At 43.9% G+C, this 21,592-nt stretch overlaps 1 protein-coding gene across 1 annotated transcript; it reads right to left on the bottom strand.

The window, feature by feature from the left end:
• Positions 1 to 1,815: 1,815 nt before the first annotated feature.
• On the bottom strand, positions 1,816 to 17,665 carry CYP27B1 (cytochrome P450 family 27 subfamily B member 1). Its single transcript, XM_068265142.1, has 9 exons — positions 17,246 to 17,665; positions 13,694 to 13,884; positions 12,160 to 12,356; positions 10,874 to 11,074; positions 7,367 to 7,530; positions 5,480 to 5,646; positions 4,480 to 4,561; positions 4,116 to 4,313; positions 1,816 to 2,300 (listed from the first exon to the last, which is right to left on the bottom strand). The coding sequence occupies exons 1-9, from the start codon at positions 17,447 to 17,449 to the stop codon at positions 2,187 to 2,189; spliced, it is 1,518 nt and encodes a 505-aa protein (XP_068121243.1). The 5' UTR covers positions 17,450 to 17,665; the 3' UTR covers positions 1,816 to 2,186.
• Positions 17,666 to 21,592: the final 3,927 nt, after the last annotated feature.

Below are 21,592 nucleotides of genomic sequence, written 5' to 3'. Positions count from 1 at the left end.
CTTTGAATTGTGATTTCCCGGGCGCTTTTAAGAATAAATACATTGTTTTTATTCTTTTCCGGATCAAAAAATTCACTTCCTGAAAGATGTCAGGAAGTGAATAAACTAAACGCTCAACAAAAGCGCTTAGAAAAGAGGTTACAAAAGTGCTTTTCTAAGCGCAAAGTGCTGTATAAATCGCTCAGTGCTTGCGAAAGCGCTGGCGATTTATAATGTGAACAAAGCCTAAAGGTTATTATGCTGTTGCTATCTTTTTTTTAGCAGAGAGGAAGTTTTGAGTTTAGGTCCTCTTTAATTATACCGTTTGATTTTCTAAGGCAAGGCAGTAAATTATTATTTATTTGAATATTAACTCTTCACATAACAGCTGTACCCAGTAGCAAAAATAATTGCCAACAATTCTCCACAGGTAACTATTTACCACTCACAGAGAAGTACTATTCTCTCTTAGGCCCAGTGCACACCAAAACCGCTAGCAGATCGGCAATACGCTAGCGGTTTTGGGAGCTGATTTCAGAGCGATTCTAGGTATGTTTAGAGAGGTTTTCTAAACATACCTAGCGGTTTTGGGTGCGTTTTTGTGTAGCAGATTACACATATTGTTACAGTAAAAGCTGTTACTGAACAGCTACTGTAACAAAAATGCCTGGCAAACTGCTCTGATGTAGCGTTTTCCAGAGCGGTTTGTGTTTTTCCTATACTTTACATTGAGGACGAAACGCTTCCGAAAACCGCAAACACGCAGCAGGAGGCGCGTTTGCGGCTTGGCAAAAACCGCAAACCGCCGGTGTGCACCATCCCATTGCAATACATTAGACAAGCGTTTTTTATAGGCGGATGCGGCCGGCAGATCGCTCCAAAAACCGCTCGGTGTGCACTGGGCCTCAGATCCAAACACAACCCTACTACTGGAGGCAATGAACATATAAAGAAACTGTACAAATGTATGACTATCACAAGATATGTAAAATATTTACAAGTCTGATTGTCGTCCTGCTACATGAGAATGGCATTTACAGAAAAGTGACGAAACTGAATATGGAAATCTTTTAGAAGTAGCTACGCTACAAATCTGTTATCTCACAGTTATCCCTTTTGCCGTTATGACACTTTGCGAAAAAATGCAAAGTTCACAGATATGGTACAATATGGAATATAGACAACACAATGGGAGATTAGATACATTTACAGCCTAACACTTCCCAGACATTGTCTGGCTGCATTGAGCAATACAAAGTTAAAAATGGTTGTGGTTCATTCCATTTGAAAACAAATTTAGGTGAAATTATGTGGGGCAAGGAAGCAAATCAAATGATCCTCCCCAACAGATTTCAGATTAGGATGGTATTAATTACTTGCAGGATCAGATGGCTGTCAAACAATGTATGGGCTGGTGCACACCAAAACCCGCTAGCAGATCCGCAAAACGCTAGCAGATTTTTAAACGCTTTTTTTTATTTTTATGAGGCGTTTTGCTAGCGTTTTGCGGATTGCTGCTGCGGTTTTCAGTATAGTAGATTTCATATATTGTTACAGTAAAGCTGTTACTGAACAGCTTCTGTAACAAAAACGCCTGGCAAACCGCTCTGAAGTGCCGTTTTTCAGAGCGGTTTGCGTTTTTCCTATACTTAACATTGAGGCAGAAACGCATCCGCAATCCAAAAAATGCCTCACCCAGGCATTTTTCGTTTCTGCAAAACGCCTGCCGCTCTGGTGTGCACCACCCCATTGAGATACATTGACCAAGCAGATCCGCAGCCGCAAGCGGATCTGAAAACGCCCAAAAAGCCGCTCGGTGTGCACCAGCCCTATGACTCCGTTTATGCCTGGTACACACCATGCAATTTCCCATCAGATCGATGGGTCGAATCAATAATATCTGTCAGGTCCGATCTAATTTCTGATCATTTTTCTGATCGATTTTGTACATAAGTGATCAGAAAATCAATCAGAAATTAGATCGGAACTGCTGAAAATTATCAATTCAGCCCATCGATTTGATGGGATATTGCATCATGGTGTGTATCACGCATTATACTTGTCTACAATTCCTCTATGAGCATCAGGACTCTCCCACACATTATAGTAACGTCTCCCACACAAGCTATTTATAGACCTCTTAGGGAGAGAATGTTTTACAATACAGTATACACTTCCTCTAGTAAATCACTGAATAGTAACTGAAGTTATCGCTCCAGAAATTGTAGATTGATCTCTCTGTCCGGCACTAGCAGTGTTCTGGTCATTGGCTTCACCACGGTTTCTAGGCACTCGGGTCTAACTTCGAAGTGTGTGAGGATCTGAAATAAATATCAACAGCCCATTAATTCCAGGTAAAAACTCACAAGGAAACAGGCAAAGAATATTTTTCAGGAACCATCAGAAAAAAGGTTGAGAACAGTTTTTGATACTCTCTTTATGTGCACTAAAAGTTGTTTATTGAAGAAGTAGATATCAGAGCTATTGCTTCCTGCTTCCCCCTCGTAGATCTGACACAATGCTGACGCTTCAAGAAGTCGCTTTTGGTTCAGATATAAAAGGCTTCACAAACAGAACACTCATTTGATGCTCTAAGTGCACAAATAAAGCTACAACTACAAAAAAAAGCAACAAAACTACAAAAAAAAACCATTTTTTCAGAGGACTCAGAAAAGGTTAAAGCAATCCTTAAGCTAAATAAAGAAAGCATCTTTGCTTGTAGCAGAGTCACAGTATCAACACACTTAGCCCTGCATTTAGCTACTGTCCACGGAAGTACTGGGAGCCTATTGCAGTTACCATCACCTTCTGCACCGCTTTCCACTTCTCTCTGGTTGGCTGTCTTAGCAGGCTTTTACTAAGGTACGGCAAATAATTATCACTGGTATCTCTGGCACCCCATCATTTCCATATGATGTCTCTGGCCAGCTAGTGTGAGGATCATTTAGGGCTTGTTCACACCTAGAGCGTTTTCAGGGTTTTTTTAAGCGCCGGCGATTTTTAAAATCGCCCTAATAGCGCTTGTGCAATGATTCCCTATGAGAGAGTTCACATCTGAGCGATTCAATTCCGATCCGCTCAGCAAAGCGCTGCCTGTACCATTTTCGGGGCGTTTACCTCAATGGAAGGTATAGCAAAATCGCAAAGTGCTTGAAAAAATGCTTTGTATAGCGATTTCCCCAGCGCTTTCATGAATAAATACATTGCATTTATTAATTTCTGAGTGAAAGAGTTCACTTCCTAACTGACGTCAGGAAGTGAAAAAAAGAATTGCTCTACAAAAAGCGCTTCGGAAAACACCAGCATAAAAGCGCTGAAGCGCAGGTAAAACAAAAAAACGCCCACATAAATGCAAAACTTTGGCGTTAGCGATTGCGGTTTATGATGTGAACAAAGCCTAACTGTCCCTGGCCCTTTGCAGGGAAATAAGTATAAACTGATATTTCTCCATTGCTTTTTAATTTCATCCAGAAGGAAACTTTTATTAATCATTGGCCATCCAAAACTGCAGTCGGGGTGTAACTAGAGAGGAGCAGCCCCTGCCCAGAGCTGTGGAGGGACGCATCTACTTGCCCTTCCTCCGATACCGGGGACTGTATTTCAGATTAAGTGTTCTTGTGGCTACACTTGTTATGGTTGTGAAGATCATTATGGCCACACTTGTTTTATGACCCCTTTGAGATGGGCCTCAAGTCTGTAAGGGGAACTAAGGGGAGGCAAGGGAACATTGAGGTAGGTGGGGGCATCACATTTTTGCTGGGGGGCCCCATACGCCACTGACTGTAGAGTCAAGTTTTGGGTGAACTTTGTTTTGGAAGGTCTCAAGATATAAAATATCTCTTGGCTCCTCCACTTGTATACATCCATACTGATAGAGTACCGGGACAGCACATGATCTGCATGGACTTTGAATGTTCTCTCCATGATCTCCCCCTCTAAAAAAGAGGTTAATTATTTCCTTTAGAGACTACAACAGGAACATAAGATAATCGCTGACTATGATAGGGATTAGATTGTGAGCTCCACTGAGCTACACTTAATGACATGATAATACACTATTAGGAAGGTGCCAGCACTATATAAATACACAATACTGCTAATCAATATTTTAATGAAGGCTGACTATGTCCTCTTACCCGTGACAGAGCAAGGTAGACTTCCAGCTCAGCTATCCGCCTCCCAATGCAGCTTCTCTTTCCAAATCCAAATGGTATTGAGGCGTACGGATGGTGAGACTCGTCTTTCTTCAGCCAGCGCTCTGGTTGGAACTCATTGGGGTTGGAGAAGTATTTCTCATCTCGCGAGGTGGCATAGTGGCAGAGCGTGATGAGTGTCTGAAACAAATATGCCCTGTTATTACCGCGTGGTAATCAGCTGTGGTACAATATACTACATGCAGCATCATCACATCTGTGAGCACCACTTCTCGGCTAACAAGAATTAGGTAGGTTGGGAAGACTTATATACAACATTCGAGCATGCAAAGTAAGGGGAACTCACCTTCTTAGGTATCGTGTACTCTCCAATCTGGACATCATTGTCTGCTATGACTCGAGCATTGCCAGGAATGACAGGATACAGCCTACAATAAAACAATTCAATGTTACACTATGTAAAAAAAATAATGGACTTGTAAGACATGGCACAATAATGTTTTATGGTCATATTCTAGGGACACTAGGTAAACCAGGTAAACAAGTAAGTGCTTTCTCTAATGTGTTTAGACATCTTATTTAACCAAAAAGACCCATTTAGCACACAGTCCGCATTTGGCCCGGGGCCAGACTTTAGATATGCTTTACTTTTTTTTTCAATCTAAAAGATCTGATCAAAAATATGATCATTCACTAGAAATCAAACTATTAATGAGCACCATAATTTCTAAAGCGTAGGTCTGACAGATAGCTGGAGGCTGACCCTGAAAAATGTTTACACCTCTGCAGCAAATAATCTTTAAAAAATGGAAAATGACAAATATAACCACTGTTCAATGCCCAATGAAACAACACTTCATGGAGTTCTGCATTTATACATTCCTCCTCTATAAAATGTACTCCAACAGCCATATAATACCTCCAAACACTTTAAAGAAGGCCATACACTGGTTGATTTCACCCGACGATATCATTTAATCAAATCTGCTAGAAATCTATGCCCCAATATGCTGGCTCAAGTGACCAATCAATTGATTTTTGATCAAAGTCGATGGAATCAGCCCATAGCGTTGCAATGCATCGGACATTGCAATGCTGCAGTTTGGTAGATTATAAATATATTGTATTCTGAAATCTTTCAAAAATCTCTCTGTGTGTGTGGAAGGATTCAATCAGATAGATCCCTTTCTAATCAGATAATGATCTGAGAAGGATCGCTCTAATGGCCACATAGACTAGTGTATGGCCAGTTTTAGTACAACTCTCTCTACTGATCCTTTGTAGACATCCCTGTAATTGCAAAACCCTTGCAACCTATAATGTCTCTCACAATTTGCAATTTTTACCTGAGCACTTCTTTCACCACGGCCTTCATTAGTGGCATTCTAGCAACATCCGCAGCAGATGGGACCTCCTGGCCCTGCAGAACACTTGTGATCTCTTTGTAAAGAGCGGCCTGGATTTGTGGATGTCTTGCAAGTTCATACAGACTCCAGGAGAGGGTACTAGAAATCTGTTACAAACATAAGAAGAAAGAAGGTAAGAACTTCATCATCTACAGCCAGGAGAGTGCTTGAAACATTATCAAGCTTAACATCTAAACACGACCACCCCATGTAGTCATTAGAAATGGAATTTTGTTTTCTCCTTACTTATCTTTATTTTTTTCTGGTGCCCAAGATGATCAAAGTAAGTCATTTTTATATACTGTATAGTACCAACCCATTACGGAAAGATTGACAGTCCATACTGTATTATGTATATAGCATTGATATCAATGCCAGTCCCAGTGAAAAACTAATCACCTCTAACTTTGTCTATACATTTTTCGGCCAATTTAGCCAACATGCAGACATCTATCAACACATTTTTTTTCTTCGAAAAAATAAGGCACAAGAGCCCCTATTTAATGACCACTTCTCCTGTCTTTTCTCCCAGGAGATTTTATTTTTTTTACTAAAAAAGTTTCAAGCTAGGTAAAAAATATTCCAGAACAGATCTACTGCTCAGTGCTCACAAGCAAGGGTTAGCTAGGCCTCCTACCAATGCTAGACAACTGCCCCACGTTTCTGCTAAGTGCATGAGACTGATATCTAGTGGCAATCCCATCTCCCAGACGTGACTCAGAGCCGTGGCTGCCTCTCCATTGCTCATACCAAGCACTAGCAAGTGCCTGGCCGGAACCACCTTCAACCTCCTGTGTAAAAAAGGCCTTAGCAAATGGTAGCTGGGCCACTGCATATAGACAGCGGAGCTGCTGTCCTAAGGGTCTCTTTCCACTGGGTGCCTGAATCGGATGCGGCACCTCTGCTGCTGTGATGCCGCAGCCAAATTGCTATAGCTGTGTCGTACACAGTTACAGGAAATCGGATGCATGCTATGGAAAACTGCATGATGCCTCCACAATTGCACCAGCACGCGATTCAGACGGCAAGCCTGTCTGAATAGGCAGCGTTTCCCCAACCAGGTTGCATGCAAGGAAATGCTACGTATTCAGAGCTAGTGGAAACAGGCCCTTACAGAAAAGGGGAATGGCTAACTGGCAGCTTTCTCTATCTATATAGATTCTATATTCGCTATCTAATATGGCAGCAGTGGGAAATAAGAGTTTCAGGGCCAGGGCTGGTTTTAGGCAAAGGCATTCCAGGCCATTGCCTGGAGCGCCATTGGTCCTTGGGGGTGCCATGCCCCTGAATTAAGCCCCACCCCCAAATGTAGCTCTGCCCCTGAACTAAGTTCTGCCCCCTTGGGTGTTCTGTCACCTGCTTTTGCTGTAAACAGCAGCAGAAAGTTAGGTGTCCTGAGGTGCAGCAGCATTGCAGGTCCTTGGAGGACAGACACCACAAGGAGAGAATAGTGGAAGTTGCAGGCAGCATCCACTGTGTTCCTTAGGTTTTTTTTTTTCCCCGGGGGGAAGGGGGGATACTTCTTGACTGGAGTGACAAAAAAGCTAGAAACAGGGCAGTATGTAACCATACAGCATTAAACTTGTCATTTCTTTCTTTCTATGTATTTGTTTTGTTTTGTTTTTTGATCATTTAGAACAGCCCTTAACTTATGTTTTCAGATGGAGGGCAGCAACTACAGCGTCCATATTTCTAAAATGAACAGCAAGTTTACTTCAAGCACTCAACTGTTTTGCTGCGAGACTGAACTGGTAAACAGGGTAGTGATAGGCAGTGCTTACGACTGACCTCATTACAAGTTGTGTGGACAGCACAGTCAATCCTTACCGTATCTACTCCGGCCAGAAGCAGCTCTGTGACATTGCTGTACACGGATTTCATGGGGATTTTCTCCTGGGCCAGATAATAGGTCAAGTATTTTCCTTCCACTTTCTCTCCCCGGGCCACTTTGTCAGCTACGTCAGCCATTCTTTTGTCAATGTGTCCCTTGGCTGTAAAAAGGCAAATATCTTATGAAGATAATATTATAAACAGTGTCCATCGTGATGCAAACATAAACTTATGAGATAATGAACTATATGTGTAGTACAACTAAGAAATAGAACATTAGTATCAAATAAAAGAGCCTCATGTTGATTTCCAGTACAGGAAGAGTTAGAAAACGTCAGTTGTTATCTATGCAAAAGAGCTTCTCTGAGCTATTCCACCCATTTTGGTCAAATACAGTCATGTTTTCTGAAGCACTTAAACAGTGAGATAAAAGCTTGAGATAAGGTTTTACTGCAGGAAAGTTCAAAGGGTCATTATTTATGCTTTGTTTTACAGCTTAAAAGACAGAGTGTGGTTTTCAAACTACAACTGTAACAGAATGATGCAATGTTGTATTTTAAAAAAAAACCATATCACTGAAAATAAAAATATGAGACTCTTTTCTTTGCTACTAATGTTGTATTCACTATCCGTACTACACATACAATTCATTATATCATACGTTTTTTGGGTTTTATTTCGCTTCAAGTTTGCTTTCTATAGTGCCCACAAATCCTCATCTCCCTGCTTAATGGACAACTAACTGAGAGGTATATGTAGGCTACATGTAAGCCCTGCTGCTCATTCGGAACAAGCATGAAACAAGCAAACACACCTGAAACAAGCATGCAGCTAATCTTGTTAGATTTTTGTCAGAAACATCTATGGCTCTAAGTATTAGAGGCAGAGGATCAGCAGGACAGCCAGGCAATCTGCATTGTTTAAAGGCAATAAATAGGGCAGCCTCTATCTCCCTCTCACTTCAGGTTCCTTTTAGGCACTTGGGCCGGTTGCCCTGCTGTTTACACATGCCAGACAACTCGTTCATTAAATGGTTATGATTAACAAACTGTGTTCTCCAATTAATAACATATATCTTATTTATATTTATGTGGTTTCAGTATGGTTACATTTTGTTTTAAACTAAAGAAAAATGAATACAGTTTTAGAATATAGAAAAATGCATTAATTGGTCTCAATGTTTGCACAGCAACATCTACTTCTCTTGATGTTTGCCTACTACAGGTCAGAGACCCGGCTGTCGGCATCATAAAGACTTATGCTGGCTGATGCAAACTCACTGGTGACCTTCATACTATCAAAAAGAGGAAATGGCTGTAGATATTGGAGTGTTTTATTCTGCAGCTTATAGACTGAGAGGACAAAATACAGCCAAGCTTACATCAGCCTCTCCAGTCGCAGTATGACAAATTGTATAACCACATTGTTACTGCAACACACAGTGACATCATCAGGCTGGCAAGCAGGTAAAATGCAACAAATAAAAACACAGGCAAATACCAGGACCACACGATAAAGTTACCATATGCCCTGATATACTGGCTATGGTTGTTTTAACATTAAGGCTACTTGCACACTAAGACGTTGCGTTAGGTGCCACGTTAAGGTCGCATAACGTGCACCTAACGCGACGCCTGGTGCTCTTCTATGTGGACGTCAGAGTGAGCCGCGTTGTGCAGCTCACTCTGGCGTCCGTGATGCCGTGATGCGTACTCTTGTGCGCATGCGGCATCACGTGGTCCCGCCGGCCAATCACCGCACAGAGCGGCCGCTCCAGGAAGTAAACACTGCATGTCACAACGTGCAGTGAATATTAATTAGCCATGTGCCTGGCCGCTCTCCGCTCCTTCCCAACATGACTGCGCATGTGCAGACAGTCTAACGCGGCTTAAGCCGCTCTAACTCCGTGGCATGCTGCACTTTCGGGAGAACGTGCAGCATTACATGTAACGCAACGTGGGCTGTGTGAACAGCCCACTTGTGTTACATTGCTGTGCGTTGGGGGAGCGTTACAGGCTGCACTAACGTGCGCCTGTAACGTCTTAGTGTGTAAGCAGCCTAAACGTAACATGATCATAGCTGAAAATGATCATTAGACTCACTAGAAATCTTGGGACACCCAAGCACAATTTTGATGGGGCATACAACTGATGTGTGGCATGATGAAATAAACATGTACGGCGCCAAGAATACACATAACTAGCCTGAGTTCCTTTTTACCTCTCTCTCACTGTAAGGGTAGTTCACAGAGCTCAGTTGCCTTTCAGAATAATTTTGCATGTCACCTCAATGCCCATACAATTCTATGGGCCTGGTCACAGTACTGGCTTGTAATGGATTGCGCTATTCTAACTGGCTGCATGCAGGCTTTGTATAAAAGTCTATGTTCAGTCTCCACTGCAGTTTACACACATTATAATGCATGCGTTATGCAAGAAAATACTCTGAATAATTTTGATAGTCAATTTCCAACTACGTTTTGGTACTTTTTAAATTGCAAAGTGCTAAAAAATTATTCTAAACAGAAGATGAAAAATTATTTCCTAGGAGAAAACTTAGGAGAAAAAGTGAATTGAATAAGGACCCAGGGGTCTGAATGACAGTTTTTCAACAGTTGGACTAGGAATGTAGTGTAATAATAACTAATTACATGATGTAAAACTCCTGCATGGCAGAGAGAAAATTCTGAGTAAAGGGAAAAGAGTAAAATACATCAATAGTTCAAGAACATCTAAAACTGTCATCTTTCAGTTGAAACAATGATGATGGGGAGAGGGGGGGAGATGTTAAAACACAAAATGAGCCTGTGGGATCCTAAGAAATTACTATTTATGAGTAGAACTACAGATGCTATTGTTAATCTCATCAGTTTATTTTCAGTTAAAGGATACCCAAAGTGACATGTGACATAATGAGATAGACATGTGTATGTACAGTGCCTAGCACACAAATAACTATGCTGTGTTCCTTTTTTTCTTTCTCTGCCTGAAAAAGTTAAATATCAGGTATGTAAGTGGCTGACTCAGTCCTGACAGGAAGTGACTACAGTGTGACCCTCACTTATAAGAAATTCCAACTATAAAACACTTTCCTAGCAGAAAATGGCTTCTGAGAGCAAGAAAGAGGTAAAAGGGGGAATTTCATATCATTAGGGGTCACACTGTAGTCACTTCCTGTCTGAGTCAGGACAGAGAAAGAAAAAAAGGAACACAGCATAGTTATTTGTGTGCCTGGCACTGTACATGCACATGTCTATCTCATCATGTCACATGTCACTTCGGATATCCTTTAAGGCGTGCTACAATACAAATGAGTTGATATGGCAATATGGCCCGATGTGCAATGTAACGTACATAGAGTGCACTGACACAGACATGTAAAGTGACAGAGTGGAACTGGGCCTCCATAGCAGCTGCTGGTATATAAATAAGTGCTTTCTGTGGACCTCTCAGAGCCCAAGTCCTAAACACCAATAAAATAGAAGCTAGACGTCATGTGACTTACCAAAAGCAAACATGTAATCCCAGGATTCACAGAACTTTTGCCAAGGCTTTCTGAAGATTTTGTGCAGAAATTTGGGCATGGCCATAGTTAGGAGGGTCATTACAAACATCGTATTGATTGATTTGATGAATTTTTCTGTTTCTTTAGGGACTGTTGTCTCCAGGCAACCGATTCTTGACTCAAAGAGGACGGAGGAAATACCTAGAAAAGTGATGAAGTATTTGAATCTATTAGAACTAGCCTAAAGCACATCTTCAACAAAAAAGCAGGATAACAGCATTGAGAATCAGGCTGAGACACTCCTTACTCAGTACTAAACTCAAGGGGGTTGTCATTCAGCCCTCTCCCAAGTTTGCACTGATACAACCTCAATACTGTTTTAGGTACTCTTTAACTGCTTCTCCTGTAGCTACATTTATGTTTTGAAACACCAAATGCTCTACTGTATCTAGCATAAGGTCAGGCACACTAGATTTTTCTTGTAATTGTCTCCAAAATTGTGAGCTGGTGTTCCCAATGTCACTCACCTTCCCTTCAGTGAATGGCCAAGATGAATCGCCCTTGTCTGCCTGCCGATCTGGTTTAATTTTATACTCCACTAGGGGTCCTCCCCTCCCCTCTCCGTATAACAGAACATGTTGAGTAGCCAGGTGCCAAAAACATGTCTATACAGCTCTCATTACTAAGGTACCATCCACAAACTAACAACTGCTTTGAGAGACAGCTTATGACTATTGATGCTTGCGATGCCAAATCTCCAGCATGCTCCCCCATCGTCAGGAGAGTTTTGTGCCTGCACAGTGAGGAAGCGTGTGCGGCTGGATTGCGCCTGCGCTGTCTGTTGCCGACTTGCAAAGTTACTGGCCTGCCTAGCGGAGGATTCAGGCAATGGAGGAGGATGGCAAGGGACCAATCAGCTTGAAAGGGGCTGGAAGAAACCCCAGGTATGTCTAACTTTTTTCTTAACTTGTCTCCAGTACACTCTGACTGTCAGACACTGAGCACAGCCTGCAAACTGCAGAGTCAGCTGTTTCAACATATCAACTGCAGAAAATGACTGGCCTGAACACACTAGCATGCTCCTGTCTGCTTTTCAGTAACACAACAGTGTTACAGATACTAAATAGCAGACACAAGTACATTAGTGTGTCCAGGCCCGGCATCACCCAGACTGACCGTATTGCTACACTGTACCAGTAATCTGGAGACTACAAAACTTGGAGAGAATCTAGTCCTTTTCCTCAATAGTAAATTGTTGCATATCTAACGGATTCATGTTGACTTACCTTCTAAACCAAACTTGTAGAACTCACTGGAGATGTCTTTGACGATGAGATTTGGATTTTGCCTCCGCTGGTGATTAAGTTTCTTTATAAGGTCCCCAACTACATCATTGAGCACTCCAGTGTAAGATTCCACCTCTTTTGGCTTCAGCATGTGTTTTCCCAAAATACTGCGGAATTGCTGCCACTCTTCTCCTTCCCTGTAAGGAATGTACAACCTCAATGTTAGGGATTCATATTATGTCCATAATAAATCATAACGGAACTGCATGATATAGTGGCTATAATGAAAATCTATCAAACTGCAGCAATGCAACGTTCGATAAAATGCAACACTACGGGACGTCGATCTACCGTAGCTCCTCCGCTGATCGTTTGAAATTTAATTTCACTGTAATTTTGATACATTTTTGCAACCAATTGAAATTACGATTGATGTGTCATGTTACATCACCAATAACCGGCAGATTCAATCACTTCAAACTTTATTATTTTAAAAATTCGATTGATCAAATTTCGGAAGGTTTTTATTTGTTACAGAAAGAAATCAATTGTTTTGGAACATTGGGTAGAAATCTATATGTGTATGGCCAGCTTTAGTCTTACTAGTGATGTAACCTAGGCACAGTAGAGTCTCGGTGATATGGAACTTAACTAACCAGCAGTTTTAACCAACCAGCACAAATCAATGGCAGTTCTCACAGTGGTGAAGGACAACCTCTTAGGGCTCTTTCACATTAGGGCAGATTTTCTGCGTTTCAACGCAAAGGATAAAGTTTGCGTTACCCAAGGTGAAATGAAAGTCCATAGACTTTCATTTTAGCTTTCACATATAACGCAGCCTTTTTGTGCGTTGCGTTCCACTGCACCCAGGCGCAGTTTTTTGGCCAACGCTAGCTTTATGCGTTACAATGTTAGTCAATGTAAAACGCACACTATGCGCGTTTTTAATCCGTTAACGCAGATAATCAGTCCCAGAATGCAACAGAGGAACAATGTAGAAAGTTGACAACTAAAAGAAAAAAAAATTACCTGCGTTTTTCTATGTGCAGTAACGCATTGAAAACAGATTAAAAACGCACACTCACTGCAGTGCAACGCATATCAAAACGCAGTAAAAGGCATACAACAAAACGTATGCTTTGAGCAGTCTCCAACGCAAGCTCTGATGTGAAAGAGCCCTTAGGCTGTTTGTGGGCTCTGCTGTGCTTAAACACTGGGCTCCCCTGAGGTTATTATTTTTTCAATTACTGTATTTTAACATTTATTACAAAGTTCATGGTATGTATATAGAGTGGGGTATAGTAATGTATTAGCTGGGCCTATTTTTAACATTGAGTCTCAAGCAATCGTACTATCCAGCATCTGCAGATCCCCTTCAGTGCCGGATAACTGAGACTACCGTATTACACTGAAGTGCAATCCAGCATATCCTTAAAGATAGCTCACTAAAGAAAATAGCAAAGTGTGCCCTGCAGAAAAGAAGTGCTCAGTGTAATACAGTATCAGTATTGTAATAACTGGAAGTATTACTTACGCAGTAAGCAAGCCATAAGAGTGTCCCCTATGCTGCCTGTAATCTTTCCAGGAGGAGAGGTCAGAGCGAATAGGATGCTTTCCTTCCTGTCTCAGCACCTGCTCAATCAGTGCTGGATCTGCCACATGCACAGTCAGGATAGGACCGAAGCTTGCCTTCCACACAGGACCATACTTGGCTTTGCCCTGTAACTGGAGATATGAAGGAGAGAAAATGCCTTACAGTAATCTCAATTAATGTATATGGGTAGAAATGTAATCCCGGGTTTTATATACAACAAAGAGGCGTGCACAAATTTAAAACTAGCTAGGAGTTTCCAAAACTGACTGTAAGCTCATGTTTGTGCACAAATAATTAGCTACACAGAGCAGGAAGCATTGCTGCTTATTTTAAAGCCCTGCACTAATCTAGTCTCAGCAGCAAAACTTAATTCTGCAAAAATCAGACAATGCATATTCTAAACACTGACAAATTGTGTCAATACGAATAATACAATGTAATGAAGAAGAAATAATGTCAAGGCTTAGTTTACATACATGTTATTTTTGAGGGTGGTAAACAGTGGATCTTTTATCACTTACACCTGGTACACACCTTCAATGATTGGCCAATTTTACCACCTCCATGTGGTGATTTTGAATACTATAAGCAGATGGTGCAGGTAAGCTCTCATACTATATAGAGGTGGAAAAATTGCGCAGTGATTGGCCAATCAAAATTGAACGTGTGCACAAAGCTTTAGTAAAGCACATAATGAAAACAAATGCAAACTACTTGGTCTGTAATGCTGGAATACATGATAAGGTTTTTCGGCAGATTAACTGGCCGATCGATTTTCTGATCGTTTTTCTGATCGATTTCCATTCACTTCCTGAGAAAATCAAGCAGAAAAAGAATCAAATCAAATTGGACCTGTCGGAAATCATCTATCGAGCCATCTATTTGCTGAAAAAACTCATTGTGTATTCCCAGCATTAGGCCTAGTACACACCATACAATTTTTGTTCGATTTTACAGAAAATTGTATGGTGTGTACTAGGCATTATACGCAACAGGGTGGCTAGAAGCTAAAAGAGGGGATTTCACTTCAAACAGATCAGCAGTTTGCTTCCTCTTACAGGTCTGCTTCTGTCATTTATACATTTGTTGTAAACTGGGTCATGTGACTGAAAAAGTATGACATAATGCCCACATTATACGAATACGCTTGGCCACGTACTGCAGGGATTAAGGAATTGCCACATATATAGGTCAGGACAGGAGTTGTAGTGATGCATGTTACAAGAATCACTTTCATGCTTACATGTAAAAGGATATTAGTAAGAGAGAGGAAGAAGGTGACTCAGCAATCATACGACACAAAATAATCATCTCTAGCCTCGGGTAACACAACACTTTTCTGTTTTATACTCTAGTCTACACAAAAGCAGTGTGAAGTATCAGTGCAAGCGGAAGTGCTGTCTTGTTTGGCATGCAGTAGTTATATTCCTAACCCTAACAAAATACATACTTCATTAAATAAACATAATAATAGATTTTAAGCAATGACAGCACACCATTATGAACAATGGACTAAAAAAAATACAGAAAAAAGACATTTATATAGTTTCCATGCAGTTGCAGAGCAGGGACTGTGTCATTCAACCAATTTCACACAGTGAACATACGAAATGCATACAATGTAGGCTCCATTCACACTGTATGCAGTACTGTCACAAGTAATGATATCATTTTCTGGCAGATTTACCCGCCAGATCGATTTTCCGATCGATTTTCACAGAAGTAAATGGAAAATCGATCTGAACTGAGATCGGACATGTTGGAAAAATCGATCTGGCAGGAAAATCTGCCAGAAAATGATATCGTTGCAAAACGCAATCACACCCTACGTGCAGTTTAATTAGAATTTTATAATACGATTCTTTTGCAATTACATGTTGTGATTTTTACTAGATGTTAGGAACACAATTTGCAGTCAGACAAAACTGAATCGCAGTTGGATTGCACTAGTGTAAAAACGGAGCAGTGCTTTTCAGCGCTGCTAGATTTGGGCGCAGCCGGCGCCTTCATAGACTACAATAGGAATCACTCCTATTGCAGCGCTCAGTGAGTAACGTCGGCTCCGTCAGAAGACGGAGCCGAGGTTGCTTTAAAAACACAATAATTCGGCCTCCAGCAATTGCTGGAAGCCGAATTATTTCATTCCCCCACTATCCATGGCGGCCTGGAGGGGGAATAGTAATTAATACGGGCCGGACTTGTGCAGAAGCAGGATCAGCCGTATACCGGCTGTATCCTGCGCCTAAGTCTACCAGCGCCGATTTCAAATGTACTCCGTAAAAAGGTTCCTGCAATTTGCATTATTTTGCTGAAGTCCTTGTGCTTTGCAATTCCCAGACTACGGAAAACTAATTGCAAAATGCAGCAAATTGCTTGTAACGTACAAGAGCCCCGAGGCAAATGTTTTCACTATGAAAGTGCACCCAGGGCATTTCAATAGCATCATCCACATCATATAAAATGTGAACAGTGCACTTTTGAGATGCGCAGAGAGAGCACAATTTCAGCCTGCGGAATCGCACAACACTATTTCCTGAGGATCAGAAGACATAATGCAACACAAGGCTATAATGCACATAGATGTGTTGCATACAAAGGTCTTCAGGATTTTTAAATAAAAGGTCTAGTTAATTAAAACATCTATTGTGTATGGCTAGCTTTAAGTCTAGTACACACTTTCAATTATGATTGGCCAATCACTGACCAATTTTACCACCTCCATATAGTATGAGGGTTTACCTACACAGTCTGCTCATAGTATTCAATAGTGACCCTCATACTACATGGAGGAGGTATACATTTTAATATGTTCCTTCCATTTGTTCTAGAAGTAAAGCTGGCCATTTAATCTTGATTGTACAATCATATCACATCAATTAGATTGAGAATACTTTCAGCATTCAATTAAGCTCCTACTCTACACTGAAGTGGTAATGCCTGGTACACACAAGGCAATTTTCCATCAGATTGACAGTCAAATCGGTTATGAATGACAGGACCGATCTGATTTCCGATCCTTCTTCCAATCACTTCTACACTAAATCGATCATAAAAACGATCGGAAATCAGATTGGACCTGTCGGAAATAATCGATTCAACCATCAATACGCCAGAAAATTGCATTGTGTATACTAGGAATAATGCTAGGTACACAACATACAATTTTCTGCTAGAATTACCTGCCAGATCGATTTTTACCAACATGTCCGATCTGAATTTCGATCGATTTTTCAGTCTTTTTTAAAATCTTTTTTTTTAATCGATTTTCATAGAACTGAATGAAAATTGCTCGAAAAAAAATGATTTAAAAAACAATAGGAAAATCAAAACATCAATCGAAATTTAGATCGGACATGTTGGAAATAATCGATCTGGCAGGTAAATCTAACAGAAGATTGTATAGTGTGTACCAAGCATAAGTTTAGACAAGATTGTACAATTAAAATGGCATAACTTATGATCAGCTTAGTAAAGGTGGGCATTGGTCCTTACCTGCAATTCATGCAGCCGGGACAACCCCCCTCTGAGGAAGATATCTGCCAGGAAGCTGATCGCAGAGGGTCCTGGCACATCAGCCAGCGACTTGTGCCTCTTGATGACTTTCTCTGGGCTCTTCAGTAAGGATTCCGCCCAGGCTTCAGTCAGGTTTCTGAATGCAGAGGTGGACCTGTGAGCCAGTTTAAGCGTCTGTGCCATTGTGCCCTATAGATCGCTGGGCAGAGAGAAGATTGCACCTTTTTTTGCTGCATCTTTCTGCTATGGCAGCTCTCCTATTTATACCTAAACACTTACTATATCCCCAGCCACATGGCAGAAACTGAGGCATGTGTATACAGTGAGGCCCCGCCTCTCAATTCACCTTCCCCAATCAGTTTCATCATGCCGCACAGCCCACAATACAGTCTTACTACGCTAGTTACTTATTAATGGGCTTGGCGTGGTGAGAAAGGCAGAGAACGGGGGACGGCAAACCGGCAGCCAATGAGAGAGGAGAGGGCGTGACCCCAAGCTGGCTATTGGGCTGCAGGTGCATGTGTGAACTCTGGCTGCAGCCTGCCCTCCACGTGGGCTTATGGTGACACAGCGGGACAACTCTGCACAGGGAGCTGCTGGTGACAGAGGGGGACAGCCTACACAGGGGACTGCTGGTGACAGAGGGGGGAAGCCTGCACAGGGGGCTGCTGGTGGTGGGACATTTGTGCACACACAGGGGGGCTGATGGTGACAGGTGGACAGCCGTGCACAGGGAACTGCTGGTGACACAGCGGGACAGCTGTACTCGGGGCTGCTGGTGACACAGGGGGACAGCTGCGCATAGCGGGCTACTGGGGACAGCCCTGCACAGGGGGCTGCTGGTGACGGGGACAGGACAGCCCTGTACAGGGGGCTGCTGCTGGTGACAGGGGGAAGCCATGCACAGGGGGCTGCTGGTGACAGAGAAGGACAGTAATGCACAAGGGGCTGCTGGTTACAGAGGGGGACAGCCGTGCACAGGGGGCTGCCGGTGACAGAGAGTGGCAGTCATACACAGGAGGGCTGCTGGTGACAGAGGGGGACAGTCATGCACAGGGGGCTGCTGGTGACAGAGGGGGACAGTCATGCACAGGGGGCTGCTGGTGACAGAGGGGGACAGTGATGCACAGGGGGCTGCTGGTGACGGGCACAGCCGTACACGGAGGCTGCTAGTGATACAGCGGGACAGTTGTGCACAGGGGGCTGCTGGTGGGACAGTTGTGCACAGGGGGCTGCTGGTGATGGGGACAGCTGTGCACAGGGGGCGCTGCTGGTGACGGGGACAGTCATGTACAGGAGGGCTGCTGGTGACCAGAGCCGGGACAAGGTCCTCCAGCACCCAAGGCTGAGACACCAAAGTGCGCCCCCCATCCCTCCCACCCCAGCCATCACACACTGATTGCTATTAGACTAAGAGGCGCCACAGGGCCCACAACCTCCCCAACACCTTAATATCTAGTTATCTGGCTTGCAGTCACTGCTATGTATCCCCTTTTCTTATTTATTTCTGCTTCAAACACAATTAGGAATGACAGCTGAATGAATTATGCGCCCCCTCCTACACTGCGCCCTGAGGCTGGAGCCTCTCCAGCCTATGCCTCGGCCCGGCCCTGCTGGTGACAGAGGGGGACAGTCATGCACAGGGGGCTGCTGGTGACAGAGGGGGACAGTCATGCACAGGGGGCTGCTGGTGGGACAGTTGTGCACAGGGGGCTGCTGGTGAGACAGTTGTGCACAGGGGGCTGCTGGGGATAGGGGACAGCCATGCACAGGGGGCTGCTGGTGACACAGCAGGATAGTTGTGCACAGGTCGCTGCTGGTGACAGAAAGGGACAGACGTGGCTGCTGGGGACACAGTGGGGCAGTCGTACACAGGGGTCTGCTGGTGACAGGCACAGGGGGCTGCTGGTAACAGAGAGTGACAGTCATGCACAGGGAGCTGCTGGTGACAGAGGGGGATAGTCATGCACATGAGCTGCTGGTGACGGGGACAGCTGTGCTGTGCACAGGGGGCTGCTGGTGACGGGGACAGCTGTGCACAGGGGGTTGCTGGTGACGGGGACAGTGGTGCACAGGGGGTTACTGGTGACGGTCATGCACAGGAGGGCTGCTGGTGGCAGAGAGGGATAGTCGTGCACAGGGGGCTGCTGGTGACAGAGGGGGACAGTCATGCACAGGGGCTGCTGGTGACAGAGTGGGAGAGTTGTGCACAGGGGGCTGCTGGTGACAGAGGGGGACAGTCGTGCACATGGGGCTGCTGGTGACAGAGGGGGAGCGTCATGCACAGGGGCTGCTGGTGACAGATGGGGACAGTTGTGCACAGGGGGCTGCTGGTGACAGAGGGGGACAGTTGTGCACAGAGAGCTGCTGGTGATTGAGAGTGAAAGTCAAGCACAGGAGGGCTGCTGGTGACAGAGAGGGACAGTCATGCACAAGGGGCTGCTGGTGACAGGGGGACAGCCGTGCACAGGGGGCTACTGGTGACACAGCAGGATGGTTATGCACAGGGGGCTGCTGGTGACAGAGTTTCAGTCATGCACAGGGGGCTGCTGATGACAGAGGGGGACAGCCATGCACAGGAAGGCTGCTGGTGACAGAGCGGGACAGCCAGAGCAGAGGGGCATTACTCACCCGCTGGGAAATCGAATTAATTTATTATCTAATAATGTAATTCAACCGGCCAGATGTAATTCATTTCACACATTGGCCACAGTGAGACGGCCACTTCTAGTTTTGACTGGCCAGAACCCGAAGTGGCCAAACTTCAGGTTCTGGTCGTAACATGTACATGAAATACTCACTGCACAGCTACTGTCTCTTCTCTGACTTTATCCTCATGTTGCCAAGTTGCCAACTTTCACTAAATGAACAGGCAGTCCCCTAAATAAAGTGATTTATTTCCACTGTCATCATAGGGTCCCTGAAAACAAGCTCTCTCCATCACTGCTCTACTACAGAGATAAAGACACAGATTTCTCTGCCTCCATCTCCTTAGCTCAGCTTGTACAGTGATCACATGGCTTACACATCCGAGCTTGTTAAAAATAAAAAAATCCACTTACCTGGGACTTCCTCTTGTCCCTGCCAGCCATCCTGTGCCCACGCCGCAGCTCTGCTCTCCGCCGGTGGCCCGGGGTCCAGTCCAGCTCAGGATGTCCACTGCGCCTGCGCGAGTGGCTCTCAGAGTCACACTGACATCATCCGGACTGGACTGTACTGCACCTGAGCAGTACAATCCGGATGACTTCAGCACGACCAGTGAGCCGCATGCTGGAGCGCAAAAGAAGCCGACCCAGAAGCTAACCTCGCGAGGTCGGCATCTTCACCGGATGAGACCGGAGCTGCGCCGAGGGCACAGGACAGATGCAGGGGGCTGATGGGAGCCTCAGGTAAGTGGATTTTTTAATTTTAAAGTGTTTGGACCTTCCCTTTAAATAACTCCTGAAGTGTGAGGCCACATTCAGAGCTACTTCACAGTTGCAGTGCAGAATATTTCAGCATGTCAGCTCACTGCCTATACAATTATATGGGGCTGTTTAGGTAGCCATACAACTAGCAATGATGGGCAGATTCAATCAAGAAACAAATCTCTCTCTAATCTAATTAGAGAGAGATTTATCAGCTGCCCATACACCACAGGCTGATTCCCCATCAATTTCATGTTGGAATCGATCCAGAATCAGCCTTCTGACGCCGCCTCACCGGGCCTGACGCCGTCCCCCTAATGTTCACGGTGCCTAGTGCACTATACATTATCTGTCCTTGTCCGCCGCTGGCTCCGGACGCCGTCCTTCATCCATATACACACCCCACGTGGTTGCTGGTGTACACATGGGTGTGTGTGACGTCACACACTGGGCCAGCGGCAGACAAGTGGCGGACAGGTAATGTATAGGGCACTGGGGGTCACATTGAACAGTAGGGGGGACAGCGTTGGGGGTTGGTCACGTAAGTCGCTCATCTTGCTATCTTTCGCTGTTACCGACATGCACACAATCAAACAAGTCAGCCCTACATCTTGCAGCATGTCTGACCAATTCATGTGAACAATTTCGGCCCAAAATTGGTCACATTGTCGATCGAGCATGCACTTGGTGGCACTAATTTTCAACTGATTCGATTATAATAATAAAATCGGATGGTCAATTAGCCACCCATTCGCCTGATCTGTAGTCACATTAAACTGTACAACGTTGTAACTTTGTAACTTAATGTGCTATTCTAAAGGTCCATAAACACATTCAATTTTTATCTGCTGATGAGTGCCCAATTTTACCACTGCCATGTAGTATGAGGGGCAACAGATTTCGAATACTAAAGCTGGGT

Source organism: Hyperolius riggenbachi, chromosome 2 (assembly GCF_040937935.1).
Source record: "Hyperolius riggenbachi isolate aHypRig1 chromosome 2, aHypRig1.pri, whole genome shotgun sequence".
NCBI lineage: Eukaryota > Metazoa > Chordata > Amphibia > Anura > Hyperoliidae > Hyperolius > Hyperolius riggenbachi.
This window is presented reverse-complemented; position numbering and strand designations above follow the sequence as displayed.

Coding starts and splice junctions, on each gene's coding strand:
- CYP27B1 (XM_068265142.1), bottom strand. CDS start 17,449: ATGGCACAGACGCTTAAACTGGCTCACAGGTCCACCTCTGCATTCAGA. Junction 12,357..13,693: donor TCTTATGGCTTGCTTACTGC/GTAAGTAATACT, acceptor CATTCCTTACAG/GGAAGGAGAAGAGTGGCAGC. Junction 4,562..5,479: donor GTGGTGAAAGAAGTGCTCAG/GTAAAAATTGCA, acceptor GTTTTATTGTAG/GCTGTATCCTGTCATTCCTG.